Source organism: Pseudopipra pipra, chromosome Z (assembly GCF_036250125.1).
Source record: "Pseudopipra pipra isolate bDixPip1 chromosome Z, bDixPip1.hap1, whole genome shotgun sequence".
NCBI classification, from domain to species: domain Eukaryota; kingdom Metazoa; phylum Chordata; class Aves; order Passeriformes; family Pipridae; genus Pseudopipra; species Pseudopipra pipra.
In genome coordinates, this window is record NC_087581.1 from 38799424 (window position 1) to 38817791 (window position 18368).

The 18368-nt window shown below is 38.8% G+C and overlaps 1 protein-coding gene across 4 annotated transcripts in view; it reads right to left on the reverse strand.

Annotated features, from left to right (window-relative positions):
- The window catches only part of SSBP2 (single stranded DNA binding protein 2), a 135368-nt gene that overhangs the window by 41417 nt on the left and 75583 nt on the right, over window positions 1-18368 (reverse strand). For 2 of the 4 annotated variants that reach the window (XM_064643073.1, XM_064643072.1), the window contains exon 5: window positions 2929-3018. The exons of the other annotated variants lie outside the window; for them this stretch is intronic. In XM_064643073.1, the coding sequence (XP_064499143.1) occupies window positions 2929-3018 (90 nt within the window). The remainder of the gene's footprint in view (window positions 1-2928; window positions 3019-18368) is intronic. 4 annotated transcript variants of the gene reach the window in all.

Consider the following 18368-nt stretch of genomic DNA (forward strand, 5'->3'; position numbering starts at 1 on the left):
CACATCCTAACTCCTTATAAACCTGTTTTCTTGACTTCTCAAATTTAACTTCTGACACTGTAAACAATTCTCTTTTTTTTTAGACTAGAAAAGTCTTTAGTCTTCAACTAAAGAAGTCATTTAGTTGAAAATAGCACTGCACAACTCCACCACCTTCCCTTCACTGTATCATTGTTTCAGACTGTCAGCACTGTAGTGACCGTCATCCATCACCTGAACTGAAGTATAAAAGTACAGGTACATGGAAACATGAGAAAAATTCAGCTGATGGCTTCAGAAACTCCACCTCTGTGGACAAGGCATGAAATGCCAGAGGTTGCTAATTAACTTCAGTGCTAGTGGTCTAAATATGCAAGAAAACCTCATTTTAGAAAGAGCAGAGTTTTACCACATACTGTCTGAGAAACCATAATTCTCCCTTATTTAGCTACCTCCATCTGCTACACTAACATACTGTATTATTTTATAAAATAAAAATATATTTATTTTCTTTTGTAAAAAATAAGATTTTTTTTTTTTTTTTTTTAAAAACTAAAGTTCTCAAAAATCATGTTAATGGTCAGCAGAGACAGCCTTAAGAGAATCTCAGTAATGATCCTTTGTTTGCAGCACAGTCCCCGCCTGGACACTTCCATGTTCCCCTGACCTGTCTGATAAGAATCCATTGCAGCAGCCATGACTTCCAGTTTGGTTACATCACTATGAGTGGTTTATGCCCACTTGAAACACAGTTTCAGTGCAAAACCAAGAGAAAAGAAATTATATCATCTGAGCTCTCCAAGCAGAGCTGGTCAACAGCCTCAGCTTAGGCCAATCCAAACAGCTCATGAAAGCAACAAAAGGCATCCTTATAGTTCCAGGATGACCTTCTAGATAAATTTTAGGTTAAAAGAAGTTGAAGTGCTACAATGCTTTTGTATTGCGAAGTCTCAGAGAACTAAATATAGACATAAGCACCACTCTCCACTCTCCCCGTAATCTTCCCTCTCCTGAAGAACAAAATTGTTTGCCTTCATCACCCAAGAGGAAGCTGCAGGTCTGAACTGCAAACTCTTGGTGAAACAGGACTGGAGTTTGTCATTACTCAGAACAAGGCAGATGAAGATGTTTTCTGTGGTTTGGTTCCTCTCAGGACCAGATGGGACCAGAGAAACTGCAGGAGAGGACAGAGAAATGCACTGTCTAATTAAAGGTGTACAAGGAAAACAGTACCTACGAAGGCAGTAGGAAGTTTTCATCATGAGTTTCTCTGCCTTGTTTGTGATTTCACCTATGTTTCAGGGCAGCAGATGATGTTCCCCAATTTTCAGGTTTCAAAGGCAGAGCTGTATCTGTCAATACATTTTCTTGTCAGATGAGTTGACCTTGGTGAGACTCGGCTCCCACTGAGGGTTTCACAATCTGGTATTAAACTGCTGCCTGACAGCACTCACTCCAACACCACCACACCTTGTCAGGGTCTGTCTGCGCTCATCAGCTTTACACATACCTTACAGTTTCCACCACACTGGAATGTAAATGACTGGATTTTGGCTCAGCTCCCCTTGGTGGGATTGCTCCCAACCATATCAATGCACCCACTATCAAACCTGCACTTGGATTTGCAAACCTACATGTATTCTTAAGCAGATGACTGCAGCAAAAATTAATAATATTTTGAAAAAAAATGTTAATTTTCAATCCCAGGCCTTGCAAAAAGAGCAGGCTGCTGTTGTGGCTTCAAGTAAGACTCAAGCCAGGTACTGGCAGACAAGGAAATTTTACCCACACTTAACTTTCTGTCATCATGTCTTTCTTACATCTTTAAAAGATCTAGAGTGACTGGAAGTCTTTTCACGCTTCTAAAAACAAAACGCCCACATCCTCCTCCTGTAAAACCTTTAAAATAGTTACTCTCTCCTCTGCACTTCACATACTTGTCCTATTGGTGCCCTTTCCCCCTCTTAAATGTCACCCCAGAAAATAACAGAAAAAAAGTTAATTCCTTTGACATCACAACTGGAGTGGGTGACTGAAGTAAAAAAAAAAAAGAAAGAAAGAAAAAAGTGAAGTATTGATACAATCTAAAAATTAAGATAAAACAGTGTGTAAAAAAAATCAACCTAACCAGCTGCTCAAGGCAGGAAAAGCAGAAATAAATTAATTAATCAGTTCTGCCAGCTCCTGAGGATTTTGTGACTGGCAGCAGTCAGATATTTTCCACTTCACTTGCACATATCTTTTCATTCATGTATCAAAAATCATGCCTTAGTTTGCCAATATAGGGAAAACCAAGTGAGTTTTGGTGAAGAGGAGACACAACCTCAACCTGGGAGCAGTCCAGACTCAGATTACAAGTATCAGGTTGGCCTTGCATTAAAAGATGCCATTTTTTTCCATCATAATATCCTGCACTGTCAGTGCCCAAAATGCTCACCAGGTGTTTAGTTTCACTAAACGCAATAGAAGCAACACGTGGTATAAATCCTGGACTTGTTTTTTTGGGCACTGGCGTTGGGGTCTTCAACGTACAAGGAGATTGCCCAGGCTTAATTCCCACTGAAGCCTGAAGACCTCAGAGATCTGGCCTGTGGCTTAGCGCAGAGCTGAACACAACCAACAGCGTTCTCACTTTAAAATTTCCATGTAATGTCAATGTATATTGTCATAAGAAATTATTTTAATATTATACTCACTCAAGCATTTTCAATCTCTACTCATAAAATGGCACCATTTCTTGTTCTTGAAAGGACTTGTGCTGTACTAATTCATAAACTACAGTCAGGTCCCTTCCTTTACACCTATTCACTCTTGTTTAAAAATAAACTCAAATATTGCACCATATAGTGAGACATAGTTTAGGAAAGAATCTTTTCTACAGACTTGCACACAGTATTACAGAGGATTTTCTATCCTGAAATGCCTGTAATCATAATTTTTTCTGAATACCTGAAAAAACCCCGGTGGTACAGGACCTACTGGCATGCCATCTCCTGGGGGAATGTTTCCTAGCACTGGACTGGGAGCTGCTGCAGCACTCTGAAAAGAACAAAGGGAAAATAAACCTTTGTCATTGCATTGGTAGGCATTAAATCCCCTCCCCAAAAAAACCCAAAACCTGACCAAAGCGCAGAAAGTAATTCTCTGGGTATGTCATTATGTCATTGTTTCATCTGAAGGTGAATTACAATTGTTTAGTCGTCACCTATAAAAGTATCATGATTTGTGAAAATAACAAATGAGGGCAAGGATGCCAGAGATTGCATGCATCCATTAGACAGATTGACTAAATTTTAAAAAATATTGCATCTGAGTATGTCTACATACACAAATGTGAGTGTAACTTGCACACTTTTTCTTGTATTACATGTACAACAGCCTCACACATGCACAAGGATACACATACAGCATAAACTAAGTAATTTATGCATTTTATCAGCGATTTCCAAGCACTCTAAAGATAATTTCATTGGACTGTAATATTCTCTCACAACAACAAGCTCCAAAACAGGATTCTGTTACAAACAGCACAATTCTGCTGGTAATGGCCATGGATTTTACCAACCCCAGAAATAACCACCATGACAAATTAGAAGAATTTGGGTTATGGTTTTGGAAGGGAAAAGAAAAAAGGGATTTCTAAGGAGTGAATCAGAGGATGAAATTAGTTACCTTTGCAAATCCTTCAGCTGGAATAAGCAAACAAAGAATATTGCTCCTGGCAATTTATAAAGCAGGAGACTGTCATACAAAAAGGGAAGCCAAACTGCTTCTGTTGTCATGTGTTGGAACCTCAATTACTTTTAATTTCTAGCAGTCTTCCTTCCTGCAATGTGTTTCTGTAGGGCATGAGGCTGAATCACCTATAAAGGCTTGAAAATCTCCTGTGAAAGTACTCAAGCCCACAAAATGCACTCGGAGCCACTGGCAGGTTACTAACGACCTGCCAATACCTGCCCTGCAGAACACACATGGCTGACGCTTATTAAATTATCACTCCATTTATTGTGTGCTTACACTCGATGTCCAAAAGATGCAGGTATGCAAATTTTATTTCCAGGTGTTTGGCACACTACCTAGGAAGTTAAGGAATAGTGCTGGAAAGACCTGAAAACTGGCACAGAGGAGGGCTGACCTTTTTAAACCAAGCAAAAAGGAAATATTCCGTTAATTACCACAGATTTATTTCTTTTTCAATGGCTTAAACTGTGTTTTAGAGTCAAAGTTATGAACAACATGTCCCTGTGCTGCCCGAGCTGAGCCCACCTCTGCTGGCCTTGAAATGTGCACTGTGGGATGTCCAGTGGAGCACAATGCATTGGAACAGAATCCAACAAATCACTGGACAAACACGTCCCAGCAGGTCCAAGTCTCTGCCAGGAGGGAATAAACTCTGGGGATGCAGAGCTCCCACAGGGATTTAGCGACCTGCTCCTACTGAGTTCACACTCTTCCCCACTTTGAAAATGACTTTAAAAAAGTAAAATGGCAAATTACACTCAGCACTTTAAAAAACAGAGAGAGAAGGAAATAACGACTATCCCAAAACAGGGGGAGAAAAGGGTTAAAGTTATAACTGTTAGCCATTAAACGTCCTAAGAGGGCTTTATAAGAAATATACATAAAAATAACATTTTCATAATTGTCTCAATGGAGGTGGGTTTTTCAAAATTTTAAAATTTGGGTGGGTTGTTTTTTTTCTTTTTTCTGAATCTGCCATAGCACTCATCCCAGAGGAACCCAGCACTGACCATGGATGAATCCCCAGGGATTCCCAGGGAGGTACTGCATTGTGTTGGGTTTAATTATTTGTTTACCAGGTTATTTGAGAGTCGATTACACCATCCAGTTCACAGATACTTGTGCAAAACCACCTCTCCCCTGCATTTCTGAGCAGGGAGGGAGGGCAGGATGAGGCCACAACAGCAGATCAGTTGTACTGACATTTCTGGTACTACTTAATAATTGTAAGAATTCTGTAGTTGCAGCCATTTCAGCATAGTCCAGTCTCGGGTGTTACAGAAACTTCAACTTCCACCCTTCATTATGCAATGTACTGTGGGGATTTTTCTGTTTTCATGTTTCCCTGGGATTTTCTTCCCTGATGGGCAATGAAGTTAAAAAATCAGAAATAAAGCATTTTCAGTATTTTAGGTATATTACATTTTCTCCCTTGTACTAAATAATGAATCTTTTAACAACTTATACCAGGTAGATCAATAAACAAATCTGCAACTGCTGCATGGAAATATTCTTATTTATTCTATCCTGATGAATTATTCAGTTCTTTTTTCACAGTCCCACAGCAAACTGTGGCTTTCTTTTGCATTCCTTACAAGTTGTTCATCATTTATAACTCCATTAGTTTGACATTTTTAAATATTTGCAATTTGCTTTCCCTTCTTTCCATAAAATGATGAAATAGGAAAATTTAAACGGTATAATCTTTTTGTACATATCTTATCTCCTTAAAAATGGAGAACTGTATTTGCTTTTGTAGCTAAAATACTGAATTTGTACAATTTACAATTATTAATTAAAATGGTGTGCCTGAATGAAAGTTACTGTGGTCACTCCTTGCTCTACCCAAGCTACTCTCAACAATGCTAAAGTAGATGATTATATTAAAAAAACCCACTAGCTATGGTTTAGGATGGATTTTACAATAAGGAATTCACTGATAAATAAAAATAGAATCATTTGGCTATTTCATTAGTACAGGATCTAAAGTATAAAAATCCAGAGAGAAGTCTGCAAGATATAGGTCATTTTTGAGGCCATCACATGAAGTGCCTTATGATGGAAGCTCACAGAAGAATTTGATTTGAAACCAAAGAATGCTACCAAAAAATAGCTTGAATTTATAACAAACCTTATCTGACTCATTCTTTAATCAGGGCATTTAATTCCAGATATTTTGTCTACAGTAAGATACCCTTATTTTTATCCCGTTAGCAGTTTTTCACATGTTACTAAATTTGTCCAGTCAAAGGAGAGTTCTGTTTTTAAGAAGTCTGACTGAAGAAAAACTGATGATGGAGGAGTTGGACCCTACACATAAAAATGATTATGGCCACTGTTGGCCACTCAAATAATCATCTAACCCTCCACAAACCTCCTAAACCAGCCCTACATCCACATTACTAACTTACTAGCTGTTATCCTACAAAATTACTTCTAATTCACAGTATTTCATGCCCTCTCCACTTACTGCAAACAAACAGGAAATTAACTGAACAGACACAGATGTGATTAATTTAGCTTTATGACATTTTACTGAGTATTTTTTATACAACTATGTTGTCTTCTTTAGGAGAACACTTTAAAAATTGCCGTTTCTCTTTTTTTTTCCTAAGGACAAAGGATAAATATTAAGTATTACTTTTTCAAGTTCATTAATTTAGGAAATGATGGGAATTAAAGAATTTAAATGCAGTTGTCGTTTCTTTCTTTTTCTCTGGAAAGACAAATGATGGATGATTACTATTTCCAATCATATTTACCACTTGCTTAATTTCTGGTCATTGACAGCTCTGAAGTGCCAGACATACTGCAGCCAATATTGTAAAAAGATGGCAAATTTCCATTTGTAAACACTTCAACTCGTAACTTATCAAGTGTTTCTAAGCCATCAGCCAGTTACTGTAATAGTCCTTCACTATTTTTACCTACCATAAGTTAGAGAAAGAAGTACTAAGAGGAATTTCACTGAATAACCACTAGAAACCTTCTAATTTTCTTCAAGATAGAACATGAAAGTACATTAATTTAAACAAGTTTCCATTCCTTTTACAAAGCCTCTGAACACTCAGCTGCATGCAACAGAGACATAAAATGAGTGGCCTTGGTTTACTAACATCAAAGTGGAAGATTGTGCCCAAAAAGGTGAATTCATCACATTGAAAGAAGCGAGTAATTACAAAGATCTGGATCACGAGACCTAATTAAATCTTGGTGCAGTTCATTGCTATATATTTGTCTAAACTGTGTAATTTCTGTTGTGTAACAAGAAGGCTTTCACATCACAGCAGCAACCTGAGAAGTGTAATTGTGGAAGGTCATTCCTTGCAAATTCTCAGTTCTCCTCAAACTGCAGCTTCCAGTTCTCCTCAAACTGGACTCTGGCATTGTATTTCTGCCCATCCCATCTTACACATTATTATGAGTGATAAAGAATAACAGTAATACAATCAATGTAGATGAAAAAAAATCACACATTATCTTTTTTTTTTTGGGGGGGGGGAAGAGAAAGAGTTCAACCAGGAAGAGCAGACCTGTTGATGGTGATGGTACAATCTGGGACTCCATCCATTCTTCTTTCCCAAGAAATCGACCCCCAAACCAACCTCATATCCTCCCCATATCTGAGGCAGGATCACACTTTGTCCGACTGTACCCCAGTGCCCAGTGAAATTATGTTACAATGCTGAAAACCATGTACTGGGTTGGAACAGAAATTATCTGTAAGGAAAGCTTTGTTATCAATGAATAAAAGGACTTCAAATTCTTGTCAAAAGACAGTCTTTCAGTCCTGTCTCTCAGCTGCTTCTTCTTGGATTATTTAGGATGTAATTTCCAGATAAGGGTTTTTTCTTTGTCTGATTATGGTTATAAAGACAAGTTATTTTAAAAGGAACCTTCATTACTGACTGGAAGTTACTAAGATCAGTATTATGCATAGGTATCAACAGAATCAAAAGCAAAAATAATGTTGTGTTTTAAATACGGGAGTAAAAGTATGAAATTCTTTTGAATTTCTGCCCACTCTTTTTTTTTCCCCCCACAACAGAACTATTCTTAAAAGTAGAACACTTGGCTTTTCCTGCTTCCTAATGAAGATTCAAAAAATGATACTTCAGATAATGGTTTCTGACTGTGTTCTGTGAGAGCAGGGGTGCTCATTTCAGCTCAGTCCCGAGCCCTGTATTATCCAGGGATGTGTGTTTGGGTACAGTGGGAGCTCTGGGGGCCACCCAGCAGAGATGGCTCTTCAGCACCATCAGACCCATCAGCAACAACCACCCTGCTGACAACAAAAGGCACTTGAGGACACCAAACACTGCTGTCAGAGCTCAGGGCCAAGCTGCAGTGATATTTCAACAAAATGACTTCTCTTCCAGCAGTGACACTAACAACCCCTCCCTCCAGGCCCCTGCAGGGACCAAGGCATCTCTGATCCCACCGCTCGACAACCACAAAATATTCCATGCACTGTCTCATCCCCAAGACCACGTCTCTGTTGAACAACTAGCATTGCAGACCACAAGTTTAACCCTCTGCCTTCCCCTCACCATGAGGAATCCGGGTGGGGATGGGAGATGCTTCTCCTCAAACAGAGTCGCCAGGAATTGTTGGATTTACATGACCGTGACCTGTTACGTGTATCCTGCCGGATCTCTGAATTCCCAGATATTCACTGCGCTCAAGACATAACATGCTGCACAAAGCAGCATTGTGATCACTACTCATTTTTCCCTTCTTCTTTCCAAACACACTCCATTTTTTCCTTCTTTTTTTTTTTTTTTTGATGCTCTATGGAAAATTCACAGTTGGTACAACTGTGTTAATTGGGCTGCTATGACAAGACTATCCTACACCCTGACTTTCTCTAGCAATTAAGTGGTTGGCACAGTGTATTTTAATCATTTAATTAATCTAATTGTTAAACCCATTTTGTTTTCCAAAGATTTTTGAGATTTCCAGAGTCTTTTATTCCAGTTCTCATGTCCCAGCACTCCACACAACAGTCAAGTGCTTTCCCATTTTAGGAATATAGTGATTAATAAGATGAAAGTTTGTCTGTATCTCTTTGTTCTTTCCCAGTTATGAAACCAATGAAGAAATATGCTGTGAGCTGAAAGACTGAAATTCGATTATGAAATGGAAAGTAGCCCTGTTAGGGGTTATCCTCAGGTTGTCTGGGAGTGATTCAGCAGTGCTGGCAATATAAGCACAATTTCGGGGGGGGGGGGGAACCCAAACAAACAGAAAAGCCCCCTCGGTAATTCCCTCACTATTCAAAATGGATTTTTGTCTCCGTAAGTAGCTAGCTAGCTGGAAAAGTCATATGCACAAAAAACAAAATTTTCAGAGGGAGATGAACTGCAGAATTTACTTAATGAAGCAACCTCTTCCTCTGCTCAAGAAATTTCATATTTGTGTGTCCTTGTCTGGACCTTCATGTCATGAAACTCCCCTTTAAGAACCACTTACTGAAACACCAACTACATATATATTACTGCTTTTCAAGGCTGTGCTCTAAATGTTATTACTCTGCCCTAAAACATGAAAACATGTGACTTCCCAATATTGTAATACTGACAGCACACTTCCATAGAGAAAACTTACTGAAGCAGCCATTTCGTGTTTTTTTTTGAACATTAGCTCCATTATTGATTGAGTTAGTGGTACATAGTACAATACATACTTTAGAGTCCCTAGCCTGAATTTTGTACCTTTAAAATCAGTGGTATTTCTTGTGTATGCAGGTGCTGAAAAATAAATACTTAATTCCACAACAAGTACGTATTCATTTGAAGAAAAAACATGATAAATTTAAAACTCATGGAAAGCTGGCCTGTAAAGTATCTCATTTTTCTCAAGTCGCCTGAACATCTATCTTTGGATAAATGTAACTTGTTGAGCAGAGAGTTAACACCTCTAAGTGCTAAAACATAATTAGGCACTGTGCTTATGAAGACCTAACATTTTCCTGCTGGTGTTTATTTGCTATAAAGTAGTTAAATGGAGTAGTCTGCAGGTAGTTCAAGCACAAAATGGTACTCCAAGGGGTACCAGATTTCAAGAAATTGGCATCTGTCCATCCATTCACTCATCCATCCATCCATCCATCCATCCATCCATCCATCCATCCATCCATCCATCCATCCATCCATCCATCCATCCATCCTACAGTGACAGGAGAGGCAGAGGAGGGCTCAGGAGGCAGAGGACTGCCTCAGGAACGGTTTTTGGGATGTCCTGCTGTGAAAAACCCTAAACCCTCCCCTTTCTTTGGGAATTACACGCAAGAAAACAAAACCAGTGAGTGCCTACGGCTGGCTGAGGATTTGGGCAAGGAGCAAAGAGTAAAAAGCGCCGAGACCAAACCCTCTGTGTTTCCAAGTCACACGGCAGAGCAGGTGAACCCAAGGGGGTGTCTCAGGCGGCTTCTCCTTAGAGAACTAATTCTTCTACACCCTGTGGTGCGAAAATCCATAGGGGCGATAATGAGAACTTGACTCTTTTAGGGTTAACTGCCTCCTACAGCTCTTAAACACACCTTTAAAATCTTAATACTTTGCTTATTTTATTATCATTCCTGTTGTTAAGTAGTGCCCACACAGGCACTGGGTGGATGCTGATCCATGCACAACTATCCCACCTGCTTGGTCCATGGACTAATAGGTCACTCACTAGGAAAACACCAACCCTGATATTTTTAAATACTTATGTTATACAGGGAACAAGAGGCAAAATTCAGCTTATGTAAGAATGATCACCAAAACTGCTTCACCATGTAATCCTTCACTGCACTTCATGATAAAAAAAGAAAGAAAATCAGCTAAAACCAGGACTATAGTATGAAAAATTGCCTTAATAAACATTTATACAGGGAGAGGTTGCAGATAGATCAGATTGGGTTTAAATGTGAATTATGGGTATATGTATCTTCACTGAAAATGCACATACTGCAGAGAAGGAACCTTTATAAAGTAAAACAAGTATAAACCCCATAATTTATATAAATAAATCAGCATATAACACCAATCCAAAACAAAAGAAGCATGTTTACCCAAGGTCCCTGACAAAGTCCAGGAGTGCAAAGTTATCAGTGTCACCTTTGCTTCAGCACCTTGTCCAAGCTGACCTAAAAGACTAGGGACAAATAATCCATATTTCACTATGTATAAAAAAACTGGTTTCTCCCTCTCAGCTAGCACAGAGAGACTTGCAGAAAGGAAAGTACAAACAGACCCAGCTTAGCTTTGTTAATTTAAAAAATTTATCTAAAATGGAGGAGAGCCAAGTGCCATCTTAACACCTCCTGGTCTATGGTGCTATTACAAGTTTAAGCCAGGGTTAAAATACAGCAGCCTGAGAACTATGTAATGTACAGGCTGGAAACAAGAGAAAATAAGAATTAAAATAACTTGAAGCATTCTCCCCATTCTAAACTACAACAGAGGCATTTTTCCTCTCTTCTTTCCCAGCTCCAGTGCATCCTTCTGTTTCTCCTCTCTCTCAGAGAGAAAACCCAATGATTGCTCAGCCTGAAACAGGGGAGGTTTTGACAAAATAAGACCCCCATTTACAAGAGACAGAGCTCCAGACATGAGGTGTTTTGTCAGTGGGATGAGGAAAATCTGGCATTTACTGGGATTTCCTGAGCAACAGCCAAGGCATAGAACTTTAAACCTCACCTATCCCCCCATTTCTTCTTCTTCACTTCCACTTCTACGTCTTCTAACCCCTCAAAGCAACTCTAGGCTTTTCACTCTGCAGGGACTCCAGCCCACCACACAAAAATATGCAGATTTCTGCAGGCAGAGGGCCCCATGGGAGGGATATCCAGACTTCCTACAAAAGCTGACAAAACTTAAGTGTCAGGTAACAGTGGATATTTAACTATTACTTCATTTAACTGCTTAATCTACCCTAATAGCCTCAACATAGCAAGTGCTAATGGAAGGGCAGATTTTCGGGATGGTGAGGTTGGTTCTTCTGCAAATTACCTTAAACCTGCCCACCCTTGTGCTTGATGTCCCTCATCCCCCAACTTCATGTGAAATGAGCAGTTAACACATTTAATTTTCCTTGTAAGCACCACTCTCAACAATAATGCACCACTTCATGGAAGGGACTTTCCAGGGTCTGTTTTCCAGAAAACAGCCTCTTTTCCCATTCTCTTTGAGATTGCTATTTGCATGGATCTCTTGCTAATCAAAATCAAATACAATAGAGCCTGTTCTTACTTTCTAAGCACTCCATATGCTTCCTCTTTAAAATGTCTGGAGTATTTAATTCCTACTCAGGTCTATTTCATCTGCTGATTAAAATGTTACCACTTCAGCCTGAGAATCCAAGAGAAAGGTGCAGAGTTTGTATAGTAAAGGATAATCGACTCCTTATTTTTTCTGTTAGTAGCCCCAGGTTGCTGTTATTCCTGTGTAAACTTGTGGCTGTAGCACATTAAGCTCAATTGTTTCAGATCAGTGAAAGTCTTGCTATAGCGGCCTGAATGAAACAACCTGTAATTTCCAGAAAACCAGTCCAAAACACAGTAATAATTGAATGAAAAGGTGACAAACATCTGGTTTTAAATATATACAATGTGAAGCGTGGACAAAATTTTTCACTTCTCAGGCTGAGGTAACAGTCACTACTTTTATCAGCCACAGCAATGAACTTACAAAGCTTTCCAATTATTTTTAAAATCCTCCTTTATGCCCAGAACACTGTGCAGTTTTAGCATGATGACATAGGCACAATTCATAAAGCACTGTAAAAAACCCCAGTGTTTTATTACCTCATTCAGTGTAATTGTTAAATCCTTCTCAAGCTCAAAAACCCTCAAGTCTCCCAGTGTCCATTTTTGTGATATTCCTCAAGTCCTCAAGTTGTGAGTGTATTGGTTACTTTGGGGGGGTGAACAAGGTTTTAAAATTAAAAAAAACCAGTAATTTTTCCATTATATAATGTCAAGGCAACATTACAAGAGGCAAAGATGGGCTGCTCCAAGTTTTCAGGTTAAACTGTGCCACAGCTGGCACACAAAGTGAATGAAGTGTTTGTCTGCAGGGAGGCTCAGGGCACATCCTGGGGTGATCCTGGCCAGGCTTTGACCCAACAGCTCCTACCACCACCTGAAGCCTGGTAGGGGGATTATTTTGGGTGGCATTTGGGGGTCACAGGAGGAGGAGAGGATGGGGAGGCAATCAGGGCTCACAGCATGGAAGGTGAATGCAAACGTTCCCATAAGTGCAGTTCTGAGTCAACTCCATCCCCCACAACTACAGAAAAAAGGATGGAAAATTCAAAATACCCCTGCAAAAGGTATTTTAAAACTGCCCATGGACCTAAAATTGTCTTGTAACCAACATTTCCCTTTGGAGATGGGAACGTTTTCTGCAGACAAACCCTCCCCCCTGCACTTCTGAGGCTGTTGCTTTTGGCTGAGGTGGCTGTTACAACAGGAAATAAAAATTATATTACTCAGGAAGGAAGCTAATGAGTTTCTCCTCCCCCAAACGCCATTAGACACTTCCTGAATAAAGGAGAAGCACATTAATATGAAGGACCAGGGGCTGAGCTGCTCCACGGTTAAAGGCACATTCCATCTTTGGAATCCTGGACCAGGAATACCAGGTCAGCTACTCTGATGCACCACCTCAAAATGCCTCTGCCACGGTGCTTTATCCATTCTGCTTTTAAACGACCCCAAATCAGCCACGTTTTCATCACTTCCTCTGGATGAATGTGCCAGGAGATAAAACAACTCCTGGTAAGGAGTGTTTTCCATGTGCTTACTTATGACTTACTCTATTAATTTGGTTTATTGTTTTGAATTTAGAGCCACTTCATAAAACTCCAAAATCTGGGCTTTTGTTGTTTAGTTTGTTTTGGATGTTCTTTAGGTCTGAGGGATTTCCCAACCTGGGAAACATCCAAAGCCTGAAAAATAAACAAAACACCGAATGCCACATTTATGGAGGCTCAGTGACTGACCCCACTGTGTTATTAACATTCAGCACTATTCAGCTTTAAAAAGTGCAATAACTTTTTCAGTGAACAGAATGTGAATATTTTTTGTATTGATCTATATTAATTATATTAAGACTTGTGTCAAAATCACCAAGTTTTCGACACAGTTCATCTGTATAAGGTATTTGAGACTGAAGTTACTTCAATTCATTCTTGGCATGCTGTTTTCATTTTAAAATCAGGTTACAATAAGTAATTGAAGGGGTAATTTGGCAAAAATGTAAGCAACTACCATCTGAAGCTAAAAAAAAAAACCCAAAAGAATGAAGTTTTGCATTTGTTTACAATCCTCACAGGAGCAAACCTTCCCTGTAGAGAAGTACCAGACACATAAAATATGTGAATTTAGGGCTACTTGGCAGAGTTGGGCTTTTCTGACCACCTCAGCATGACCAGTGAAGGCTACAGCACTTGCCAAATCCACTTTTTCTGCTTTAGCTTAGTCTTTTTTCACTTCCTTTTAAAATTTCTTGTTTTCTTGCATTCTTTAAGCTCCTCCCAATTCCTCAATCCACTAGTCCTTTCACCTTCTCTGATTGAGTTTAGTTGCTAAGATTTAATTAACATGATGCTGGAAAAATGAACCACATTTTTCAGTTTTAACTCCTACTGACAAAAATGAATAAAAGTGTCACTACTGGTACCCTGTCTGGGCCACCACACAGGCCCCATCATAAACGAAGATAAAGTTAATAAGAGTGATTTTTTGCCACAGCTTCTCCCGGTATTTGCATTCTCTAACATCTTCTGTACTTAAACACTGGCTCAGAACTATTTTATGTGCCATCCAGCTAAGTTTTAATTTCAAACAAGACCTAAAATGCAGAAAACAAAATAATGAAGAGCTTAACTTATGTAATTTTAATTTCACACATCCTCTCCCCGTTGTTACAATACACACATTATTTTATTGTACTTATGCTATAAAACAGGACATTTCATAATCACACTGAGGCATTTTGGAGTGTGACTCACGCTGGGATCTTCGTGTTTTGCCAGTAGCTGAGACACTTGGCTTTTTGTCTTTCCAAGGAAATGAAGACAAAATTTGGAAATTTGCCACCACGACACGGGAGTGTGTGGAGCCTCAAGATTTAATTACGGGATTTTACTTTTTAAAAGAGAAACCACACAAGTCCCTGCACCATGTTTAAAAGCAGCGGAAATGTGTGATTTAACCCGTGTTGACCGAATTCCTTTGCTACTCACTGCAGATCAACACTGTGCCAGTGACACTAATGTACAACACCTAAAAGGGGAAAAAAAAAGTAAAAATAAAAAAGAAAAAATGCCCAAAATATTTCTTTCCAATTTGTTCCCCCATCTAAGAAGCACATCTATGATTTCTAGCCCAAACCAGCTATGCCTCTAAACATATCTATACAGTGTTTTGAACAATAAAACAAGTCTAAATTGTTGAAGAGGAATCCTCCACGAAGCAGGAAGACAAGCTGGACCAACACAACTAGTCTGTTCTAAGCAGGTTTAGTCACGGTGACCCTGCCTGAGCTGGAGACCTGCAAACCCAGAATTATTGGACAAAAACAGTCAATAAATCACTCCCAGCAAAAATTAGAAGTACATACATGCAAGGAATTAACGAACCAAAAATTGTATTTTCTTTTTCCCTCTGAAATGGATTGCTTTTTCTTTATGTTTGCAACACTCAAAGCATTATATACTCTAAACTTGTGCACAAATATATCTGTTTGAGTATGTTGTTTCACACTCCTCATAAAGCCTGTCACTAATCACCTGCCAAACATCTCACACTTTGCAGCTTCTCACAGCACAGACCCTCTGCATCTGTGGTTCCTGATACCAGCATATTGTCCTAATACCAGACTAAACTGTAAATACACAGAACGTTTACTCACAACTTTTCTTTTCAGTTGCAGCTAAGCAAAAACATAATCTAACCTTCACACAGCCCCCCAGATTGTTACCACCACTACTCAACAACCATCTTTTTCTTCATTTAAAAGCCAATGAACATTACGTTAAAAAATCAATGTACTAAACCATTCAATTTCTCTTTTTGTTTTGGTTTGTTGTTCCTTTTTTTTTTTCCTGATGACATGTTGCAAAACCAGCAAAAGGGACTACAAATCATCCCAAAATAAGAATGGCTTTTTAGTAGCACAGGAATTTTTAAACTCTTCTGTTCTCCAAGGGATAGCCCTTTACCTGGCCTGCAGGTGATGCTGAGCCTGCTGCCCCAGTCCAAAACACAAACTCAGGAGTCCAAACACAAACTGTGCATCCCTGGATACAGATAAATTATGAGTATATCAACAGATAAGGGCAACAAAAAAAATTTATTCTGATATTTTTTTGTCCCCCCCGAAAGAAAGTACTTCCTAATAATGAAGTAGTGAAGCACCCTTATATTAACATTCATTTCACATGCCTTTTCACGCTTTTTGTTGAGAAAATTGCTCCAGTGTTACTAAAAAAAATAAAATTTAAACAAAAATCAGAACTGCTTCAAAGCCCATTTTTCATTCAGTAAGGTTTTTCATTTTTGGACTATTATACTGACACTATCCTTTAATACCCACATGAAGAGCAAGTTTCCTTTCACCTGGAGAAAGGAAAAAGAGCTGGGCATAGAATTCTGTTTATCTTTCTGGTACTCAGCATCTTTGAAATTAAAATGCGAATATTCAAATAACTACCTCCCACACCAAACCTAAAGATAGTAATGTTTCATTCCCAATGTATATTTTGAACTCCGGAGATGGCAGTTTTGGATTTCTGAATTTCTGAGTGCACTGTTTTTATTTCAGAAGATGGAAAAGACTGCATAGTGATTTCATCAAAGCTCAGAAAATATTTTAACCCTTATTTAAAATTAGGTTCATTTTGTCCTCATACTTCTTACTCCATCTCAGGGGGAGATCCACCTGTTCTGCATCACTTCAACCGCTTAGTAAGGCACAAACACAGGATTTATGCAGCACTAAATCACTGTTTCAAAGCCACATGATGCAGCAAAAACCTTGTGAGCTGAATTTCCAGAACTAAGACCTTCAACAGTCCTGAAAAACTGAGTCAAATTGCACTTAGCTACTGCAGTTAAGACTTTAAATAATACCACTGAAACTGTAATCCTAATATTTACAGCTAATACAGGCTTTTTACAGAGTTGTTTTGAAGCTAAATCCAGTACTTTCAGACAGTGGTACATAATAGCAATGACTATTTCAGCCTCACAGCAATGGCTATGATTGCAATGGCTATTTAAGACTTAAATAAATAAGGAAAAAACTTTTATCATTAAACAGAAATTAAAGCGTTTCTTGACATATATTTTCCAAAACAGCAATCCAAGCTTCCTGAGAAGTCACCTTGTTATTTACTTGGTTTCTAACAGCTACAACCTTGCACATCCATTATTCATTTAAATAAATAACAGTTCTTTGGTGTAGTAGTAACAATAAGGAATATCTTAACATAAATCAGCAGTCTGTACTTGGGAAAAATAAAAATCTAGACCAAGCAGGATATAACTTCTCTGGGGACTGAGCAGACCTTGTGTGTGAACTGTCAACTCCTTCCTCTTACCTCAGCAGCAGGAAAGGAACATTAAGGGTGGGATATCACTTACTTCTCTCACAAAAAAATGCCAGGGATCAGATATACAACAGGAAAAATACCTGTATCATGAGCAGAAATGATTTATTTTATTCAGAAGGAAGAAAAATAAAAGCCCTGTAATTACAATATTGCTAACAAAGGAAAAGAGGGGTGGAGTAAATGCAGTCACCATGTAAATATAAATATGTACGGCTGGACTTTTTTTACTGCCTGGTAGCAACGGGGGAAATAAACCCTCAAGATAAACTTGTTTCTAAGAAATGGAGTAACTTGAAGAGCAAAATCCCTCCCAAAATTTAAGGGAAGCAAATGTACTTAAAAGCATCCACAGTGCTTACATCTGTGCCAGCTAAATCTCACTTAATGAGATTTAAGTCAATTTCATTCAAAATTATGTTGGAAAAGGAACTTCTTGATCTGAAATTATTTAATTTATGACTTACAATTCAAGTAGTTCCTGAGGTCACAGGTCCTGCGGACACAACAGTGAAAGCAGAGAACATCTGACCCTCCAAGCTATTTACTTTCACTGAAGTGAGTGAGTGAAATAAAGAGTTTCGAGAGATAGTTTCAGAAAGGTCCAAGGAGCAACTCGACACTGTCTAAGAGAAACATCTGATTCTCGGTGTAAACTTTCCCTCAAGTTTTAACAAAGTCAATGTGCCTGTGACAGTCCAACATAGGCCCCCAGGCAGCAGCTCGTGCCAGTGGTGGTTTTGTAGCAATTTCAGAGAGATTTCCTTTCACAACAGCGTTTCAAGAAAGATTTTAAAGACCATATTTGTTTCAAAGACATTTGCTTTAAGTCTTTGTTCATGGAAAGGATAAAACTTCTGTGGCCCGAACCTTTACACCATGAAAAGCACCTTCAGTTGGGAGACTGACACCTGTGGCCATGCCAAGGTGTGAGTGAGCACTGTCAATCCTTGATGGTTCTCTCTGCAAAATCACTGAGGACATGAAGGTCTTTACCAGCATTCAAAGATGCTACATGTCTCACAGAGGCTTCTCCAGACTTTTTCTTA